This window comes from Oryctolagus cuniculus, chromosome 2 (assembly GCF_051225735.1).
Source record: "Oryctolagus cuniculus isolate XC-2025 breed Fujian yellow rabbit chromosome 2, ASM5122573v1, whole genome shotgun sequence".
Taxonomy (NCBI): domain Eukaryota; kingdom Metazoa; phylum Chordata; class Mammalia; order Lagomorpha; family Leporidae; genus Oryctolagus; species Oryctolagus cuniculus.
Genome location: NC_142868.1, coordinates 153,090,670 through 153,099,229, shown reverse-complemented (window position 1 = coordinate 153,099,229; position 8,560 = coordinate 153,090,670). Strand labels below are relative to the sequence as shown.

Genomic DNA, 8,560 nt, shown 5'->3' with positions numbered 1-8,560 from the left:
GTTTAGTTTGCGGGTCATTTTCTTAGACGAGGTGACTTATGCAAAAAAAAAAAAAAAAAAAATCTGTTTCTTTTTCCCCTTGCTCTCGCCTCCTGGACATAGATGGTCGGTTTGGGATCCGAGGCCGCTTGATGGCACAGCTCATCCGGGCCGCCTGTCAGATAACAACCGTCACAGGATAAATCCCGCCGCCTGCCGCGAAGCCCCCGCGCGGTGCAAACTTAGTGAGCGCACTGGGTAATCGGGGCTCGGATATGCAGATCGCCGCGGTGCCAGGCGGGGTGGGCGCCCCGCGATCCTCTCCTGGGAGCCGGCGCCCGCAGGTGCAGTGAGGCGCGCGCGCACGGGTGCCAGCGCCCCCGAGGCCGCCCCGCCCGGGGACGGGAGCCCGGGCACCCCGCGGGCTCTGGCGGCCGCGCACCGGCGGCGGCGGCGGCAGCTCGTCTCCCGCGGCGGCGGCGGATGATGGTGGCGGCCGGCGCGCTGGGCTGTGCCTGTGCGTCGCCGCGGAAATCAGCGCCCGGCGCTGCACCCTGAGACCCTGCAGGTCCGCCGCAGCCCAGCCTGGGCGAGGACAGAGCCCGCGCGCAGGGGGCCGGGGGCGAGTGGGGTCGGCGTATCATGGCGGATCGGACAGCTCCCAGTTGCCAGCTCCGGCTGGAGTGGGTGTACGGGTACCGGGGCCACCAGTGCCGCAACAACCTGTACTACACGGCTGGCAAGGAGGTGGTCTACTTTGTGGCTGGGGTCGGGGTGGTGTACAACACCCGCGAGCACAGCCAGAAATTCTTCTTGGGACACAACGACGACATTATCAGGTAAGGGGTGGGGAGAGGAGGGTGGCCGGGTGGGGAGAAGGATGCCCAGCCGGGCTTTCCCAGGGTCAGACCCGGCAGCCCCGTGGAATAAAGGATCCCTGGAGTCGCAGGGAATTACAGAGGATTGCTGATTCTGGGGCTGGAGCAGAGAGAGCACAGGGGGTGCAGGTAGGGAGGGAAAGGTCTCTTTTCTCTTTATCTCTCCGGACGCCTTTTAAATCTCCAAGGAGTTGAGTGTTCTGATGCTTTGTAGTGTTTGGTTCCTGCTACAAGTGGAAGGAACCCAGTAACTATGAAACACTTCTTCCTTCCCTAGGTAAATGGTGGGACCAATAGCCTAAACTGTGGGTCTCATTTTTTGGAAGCTCTTTGGTAGCTTCCTCAGCACACAAGAGGATTTAAAAAACAAAACAAACGAAAAAGAAATTTCGCTACAGGTAATCTGGAATCTTCATCCCAGATGCTTCCGACCTGGGGAATTTCTGCATGGGTAGGGAGTTTGCTCTCTGATGTTTGACTTGGCAGTGCTTGAATGCCCGAAGAATATTGATAGACTAAATGGACGCTTCCACAACATCGTGAAGGTTATAAAAGGCTGGCCGCTGCTGGACCACAAAGTCCTATCAACCAGCCCGCAGAATGACCAACATCTGGTGGCTGATGGTCTGAGACTGGCAGATGGGAAAACTCCATGGGTAGAAGAGCCACTTTAGGGGTCCTCCCTATTAAATACAATGGGGGCATGTTTTGATTCCTGGCCCTGTTCTCTCTTCTTTGGACCAGACATGTTTCCCTCCAGCACTTGTCAGCTTCCTGTGTGACTAAACAAGGTGTGGTCCAGATGCTGTACACAGGGAATCTGCATCAGCCTTTGGCAGTTAAGGAAGATGTCCATGATAGGGAGGCTTAGGGCTCAGGGAAAATGAATTGCTGAAGATGGACCACAACGGAAAGACCATATTTGTGCCTTCCAAAGTTGTGTGTTTCATTGGTATAGAACAGCTTCTGTTGCCTTTTCAGAATATTACCACTTCTGCTCTAAATTTGCCTTTCCCAGTGAAATAACTGGGTATGTGGTATAACAGCAACAATCCTAGTTTCTTGGTGGGGGGAGTGATTTGAAAGATCAGCCCTAGCCCCACCCCACCCCCAAGTGTCATGCTCCTATTCCGCAGCCTTTTTTCCCCCCACTGAGACTTCAAGTGGAAAAATTATTACAGATGTCAAGAACTTAATATTTAAAAATATTAGTACAGTAAGATTTTTTTTAAAGACTTCTTGGCTTTGAGAAGATTAAGATTTTAAACGCTGGGAACTAATGTCCTCAAGATGTGGTGAAACTGACATGTAAAACTTTCTTCATGTCATGTAAGGCAAAAAAGTCATTTTTTCCCTCCTTGGTGTGGCAGTGGTTGCGATTGGGGGCATCCTTGCTTGGTTCTGTCCTGCAGATTTTGCTTCTCTAATTGCCAGGCTGATTATTGAAGTCACAGGTGCAAATGATTAATAGTGACTCATGAAAAGGTTAGGTGTTTAAAGATTTAAGCCCATTCTGTTTTTGTGTTGTCTGTCCTCATGCAGTGCTTTCCATTACAACATCAGAATAAGATGTAGTCCTTTGGGGGAAGAGAGACTGACAATAACAGAAAATTCCTTGGGGTTAAAAATTAACAAGACTGTTCACTGAACTACTTTGAGGATTTGAACTCTTCATTCCTAATTTTTAATAGGGAAAAACTAAATGCACTGTGGCAGCTGGAGGTGGGAAAAGGGTGGAGTTGCAGTAAACCGTTGTTTTGACAGGCAGCTGGGCTAGTGGGACTGTGATGCTCTGGCTTGGGTGCTTAAAGAAACATTCAGATTTGAAGAGAAGGTGAATGAAGTTGTTTGTGTAGCTGGGTTTGCAGGGAGCTCAGATGATGGACAAAGGAAGAAAGATGGTTTCTCATCTGGTCTGTTTGTTAAGGTAGTTATCTCTTTATGTTGGATAGTGACAGTAGTAAGCCTGACTTCAGAAAACAGACTTTATGCTATATTCTCCATGATATTTGGTTGTGTGTGAGTTTGTATAGGTGAACAGAGTTCTTTAATATCCATGTGTGTCTTGCCATATAGGAATAAAATTAAGTCCAATGGGTTAAAAAAATCACAAACCACAGATCATTATGTAATTAATAACTATAAAATTGGGATGTTTGCACTGTTATTTTGCTTTATTTTATATCTGTAAGTGTATCTTTCTGGTGAAGGCAGTGCACAAACCACAGGGTGCAATTATTTATGAATTTTAACTCATTTTTGTATATCCCAGAAATCAAATATCTACTTGAAACACTGAAGCTTATCATTGAATGGGGAGAACTACTTGTAGAAAAAAATTATGGAATCATTTGGAGCATTAACATTTCCAACTCTTGATTCCATCAAATGAAGTATTTGTCGTAGGTAACTGTCCACTTGGTTCTTAGCTTTTGCATTAGTTTGAAAGATGTACTTATACACATACATTTTCTACTGCTTTTTTGGTACTGCTTTTCCTGCAATATTAACTAAAAAGCAGCCCAACAAATATTGATAATACGTTCCATTTTATTAAACCATGTGATCTCTGAGATCATTGTGAACCTTCCTAATAACATGGGATTTGGCAGAGCTCATTAGAGCTGAGCACATCTCAGCATATGTGTCCTCCTGCTTTGATGGACTACGTGTGTAAGGCAGATTTTTAAAAACGTTTATTTATGTGAGACATAATGTGATTTATTGGCTGTGGAGGCTGAGTTTTATTTCTTGAATGATTGCCTTTCGATAGATACAGCAGATTAGACCATGATGCCATATGTTAGCTATGATAACACTGTGATGGGGCAAGCAAATACTTAAAACCCTGCTATGGGGCTAACAACAGAGAGTAATAGAGTCTGCAGTGATTATGAACTTGGTTTGTCGGGAAGCAGAACGTACACAGAATGGGAGAGAATGAAAGCAAAGGTCATGAATACATTCGTTCTCTGTACCTCCCTTCTGTCTCCACGGTCCCTCCAGCTGAGGCATTTAGCCCTTCAGCCGGAATCCTTACAGACCTCCCAGCTCCATTGTCTTCCCCCATGTTTTATCTGCAATGCTGTTTGAGGGGAAAGTGCCCCAGCTTTGACATTGCCCACACTTGGTGTGAAACCCACTCTGCTATTTATTCGAGGAGGAGTTTGAGTGAGTGGCTTGGCCTCTGAGGGCATTGTTTATCTGTGAAATGGCAGTGATAATATCTAAATCACAGAGTTGTTGTTAGCCATCGGAAATGATATATGCAAAGAAAGGATGTAGTGTAGGCCCTGGTTTAGTTGGTGCTTGGGAAATATTCTTAGTTGTGCTAGTAGTAGCACATACCAAAACATATAAAAAACAAAACAGTGATTGCTCATTACCCATGGGCAGAAGGCCAGATTCTGTAGTTTTCCATTGTCTCTGGACCTAACCTACTGTTCTACCCTTATTTCTCTTTTAAAAAAATGTCATAAGGTTTTTGCTTCCTAATTGCCACAAATGCAATCACTCTATTCTTCCCTGCTTCATACTGGAGTGATTTATGTTCTCTGTACCCCGTCTCCCTCTGTCTACCTTCTCCTACAAATGGCATAGTAGTAGGAGCATGGGCTCTGGTGTTCCACAGACCTGGAATCACAGAGTTGGAATCTAGCTCTGCTACAGTTGTTGAGTTTACTGAATCTCTGTGAGTCTTGGCCATCTCATCAGTGACATAGCTTCTCACTTATGAAATGAGACATTACGGCTTCTGTAGTTTGTTGTAGAGATTATATACAAGGTGCCCCACAGTGTTTGGCAAACGCTAAGTGCCCGCCATGGGGGGGCCTGTTTGTATCCACATCCCGCAGGGCCCCAGCTGCTTCAGTCTCACCTCTCCCATGACACACTTTGCCAGTCACAAATGAAGAGACACCCCCTCCCCCAAAGTTTTGCATCTTTAGTGTCCAGAGTGGCTCATGTCATATGTATCATTCTTTAAAGATTTATTTTATTTGAAAGGTAGAATGTCAAAGAGTGAGAAATAGAGATCTTTCATTGGCTGGTTCACTCCCTAAATTACTGCAACAGTGGGCTGAGCCAGGTTGAATCCAGGAATCAGGAACTCCATCTGGGTCTCCCACATGGGTGCAGGAGCCCAAGGACTTGGACCATCTTCTGCTGCTTTCTCAGGCACATTAGCATGGAGCCAGATCCAAAGTGGAGAAGCTGGGCCTCTAACCAGCACTCTGATAGGGGATGCCAGTGTGGCAAGCGGAGGCTTACCCCGATGCACCAAATACCTGCCCCTAATATATGTGATTTAGGGCCATTTTCCATTCTGAACATTTTCATTTGTTAAGTTTTTATGAGGTCCTTCAGACTGAAAATCTTAACATAAGCAGAGCTAACATTTTCTGAGTGCTCAGAGCTAAATAAATGTACACATTGATCTAATCTATGTACTTAGCAACCCCATGCAGAAGGGGTTGTCGCTCACCAGGTCACTGAGGAGGCAGCTGAGGTACCATGAAGTTAGGGGTCGCTTGCTAGAAGAATGTAGCATGAGGATTGGAGCCCCGATCAGACTGACTCCAAAGTGCAAAGCTGTTGCTGCACTGCTTTATGGCTTCGATTCTCTTTAGTTTCCATGGTTCCTGCGACTGTGCCTTGTTCCCTATCAGAACCTGGTATACTTGTTTTCCTTTGTGGCCCTATTTATTCTCTGTTGGTCTATAAATCCTGGGCTTTATTAAAGGATATCTGAAGCAGATCCACAGAACTCAGTGTAGAAATGGAAGCATGCTCAAGCCCACTTTAGCATCATCACCAGCTTTGAAACAATGACCTGACACAGGGGTCTGCTACAGATGTTTAGTTGAAAAAAAAATCAAAGTCTCTTCATTGTGATGTGGCTGAAATAATCTAGTGTTGCAAATGCAATTAAACTTGGTGGATTGGAAGAGAGGGGTCTAAGATCACAGTTGGGCTTAGAGTGTCGATTAAGCAGGTCCACATGAAGGCCTGGAGATGTGATTGTGTATTTTGTAGTCCCATGGCCAGTTTGAGTGAGGGAAACATGGAGGCAAATCCATATTGAACTGACTGCCTGGCCTGTATCCAGAGACTTGTATGTCATCTCATTGAGCCCTTGCTCCCACCCCAACTCTAAGGACAGTCTTCTCATCTTTTAGACATGGCACCAAGAGGGAGAGGGTTAGACAAAGTCACTCAATGGTGTTATCCCACTGTTCACTGGATTCCAGTTACTCTGTACACTGGCAAGAATATGAAGTAAAAGTGCTTCTTAAAATTATTTATTAGGAAGAGAGGGAGCGAGAGCAAGAACAAGAGAGAGAGAAAGATGGACAGACACAGAAGGATCTCCTGTCTCCTTCATCACTCTCCAAATACCTGTGACAGCCAAGACTAGGCCGTGTTGAAGCTGGGAACCAGGAACTCAGTCGAATTCTCCCATGTGGATCTAAGCACTTGAACCATCACCTGCTTCCTCCCATGGTGCACATTAACAGGAAGCTGGAATCAAGAGTGGAGCGAGGATCTGAACTTAGGTACTCTGATAAAGGATACAGGTGTCCCAAGCAGGGTCTTAGCCACTAGGCCAGATGTGTACCTCTGAAGTGGAAGCTTTTGTTGGAAACTTACCATAGTTATTAATAAGTTGTAGTCTTATTTGGGGATTTTTGTTGTCTAAGTAGTGTGTATTTGATTCTGTGTCATTTGTTTATTCATCAAAAGCTCACTTTACATCTGTGATATACCAGGTTCAGAGGGTGTAGAGGTAAGTATGCTAGTTCTTACCCCACTGAAGCTTAGGTTCTTGTTAGGGAGACTGACAATGAGTGGAAAAGAAAACAAGGTCAATATGGGTGGAGATAAGTGCTAAGAAGGGAGTGATCATAGAGAGGAACTGGGTTGGGAGGGGGTATGGGAACTACCTTAGACAGGGTTTCTGGAGCAGCCCTCTAGGGAGATGGCGTTGAAGCTAAGACCTGGAGGATGAGAAGTAGCAAACAGGTGAAGATGTGATGGCAGAGGAGAGGCACCAGGGTGGGGAGGAAGTTGGTGTGCCCAGCATTCTGATATAGATACTCAGAGAAAGACCAAGGTCATCATCATTCTCATCCAGGTCACGAATGCCTCATGGGTTTTGATACCATATGTCCTAGATTTCCCAGGACAGTCACAAATATCCCATTTAGTATTGTCATAGGTGCACTTGTTCATGTCATACCATAGATCTCAATTTTTAAAAAAAGCATTCTTTTAAAATTTATTTTCCTTTTTTTTTTTTCTGATTTTAAAGGCAGAGAGACAAAGACGGAGAAATGCAGATAGGGAGAGATCTTTCATCTGATGATTGTTCACTTCTCAGATGCCCACAACAGCCTGGCTGGGCCACACTGAAGCCAACGGCCCAGAACTCAATCTGAGTCTCCCATGAGGGTGGCAGGGACCCGCACACTGAGCCGTCACTTTCTGCCCCACAGGAAGTGCGTTATCAGGAGGCTGGAAGAGCAAGCAGAGCCTGCACTCCAATGTGAACACCCTGATATGGGATGCAGTTGTCTCAAATGGTGCCTTAACCGCTGAAGTTAAATGCCCTTCCCTGGATCTCAATTTTTTTTTTTTTTCAAAGATTTATTTATTTCTTTGAAAGTCAGAGTTACATAGGGAGAGAAGGAGAGGCGGGGTGGGGGGAGGTCTTCTATCCACTGGTTCACTCCCCAGTTGGCCGCAACAGCTGGAGCTGTGCCGATCTGAAGCCAGGAGCCAGGAGCTTCCTCCAGGTCTCCATGCGGGTTCAGGGGCCCAAGGACCAACCTGGGCCATCTTATACTGCACTCCCAGGCCACAACAGAAAGCTAGATCAGAAGTGGAGCATCCAAGGACTTGAACCAGCGCCCATATGAGATGCTGACACTGCAGGCAGTGGCTTTACCTGCTATGCCACAGCGCCGGCCCCAGGATCTCAATTTTTAATTCAGAAATATGACCATATTTTTATTAGAAAAATATGGTTATCATATAATGGTTCACCTCTTGAAAACATTGCACTGAATGATACAATCTTATAAAGAATGATACCCCACCAACAACCATCCACCAGATACTTAGATTATATATTAGCAAAGGAAAAACAGTCTGCCAGACAACACCTCTGAGCAGTGCTGTCTCTAGGATCTCTCTTATCTCCACAGATGTATATCTGAGCCCCTTTGATATGGTGGGGACAGTTTTGCCACCAAGAGATAAAAGGGAAGCTGTGGGGCATTACAACTGTTTCAGCCCTAGGGCTGATTCTTCCCCGTGGACTCGAGCGCATGGAAAGCCATCCGTTCACCAGTGGACTGCACACCTGCAGCAACCACTCTCCTCTTGTAGGCTAACTTGAGTTTGTCACATGTGAATTAGTCTTAAATATAATTAAAATGTTCGAGAGCAAACAATTATTTTCAAATACTGTGCATAGGGTACTTACGAAAATCCAGATTCTGAGTCAGTGGCCTGTTGTGCAGCCTGATATCCTGCATTTCCAACCAGCTCCCAGGTGATGCTGATGCTGCTAACTCACAAGCCACTCATTCAGCGCAAGATTTTAAGCATTTCATTTGTATGTTTCAGATCCCAGTAGACCAGCATTTTTATCAACCTGAAAGATATTGCAAGTTAGTGAAAGAGACTTTAAATAACATATG

The 8,560-nt window shown here is 45.8% G+C and overlaps 1 protein-coding gene across 7 annotated transcripts in view; it reads left to right on the top strand.

Moving 5' to 3' along the window:
• The first annotated feature begins 398 nt into the window (after positions 1 to 398).
• Positions 399 to 8,560, top strand: part of EML6 (EMAP like 6) — a 325,325-nt gene continuing 317,163 nt past the window's right edge. For all 7 annotated transcript variants that reach the window (XR_016229394.1, XR_007916460.3, XM_070069106.2 and 4 more), the window contains exon 1: positions 399 to 818. Coding sequence is in view for 5 of the 7 variants with exons in the window: in XM_070069106.2 (XP_069925207.1) it covers positions 622 to 818 (197 nt within the window). In the remaining 2 variants the exon portion in view is untranslated. The remainder of the gene's footprint in view (positions 819 to 8,560) is intronic.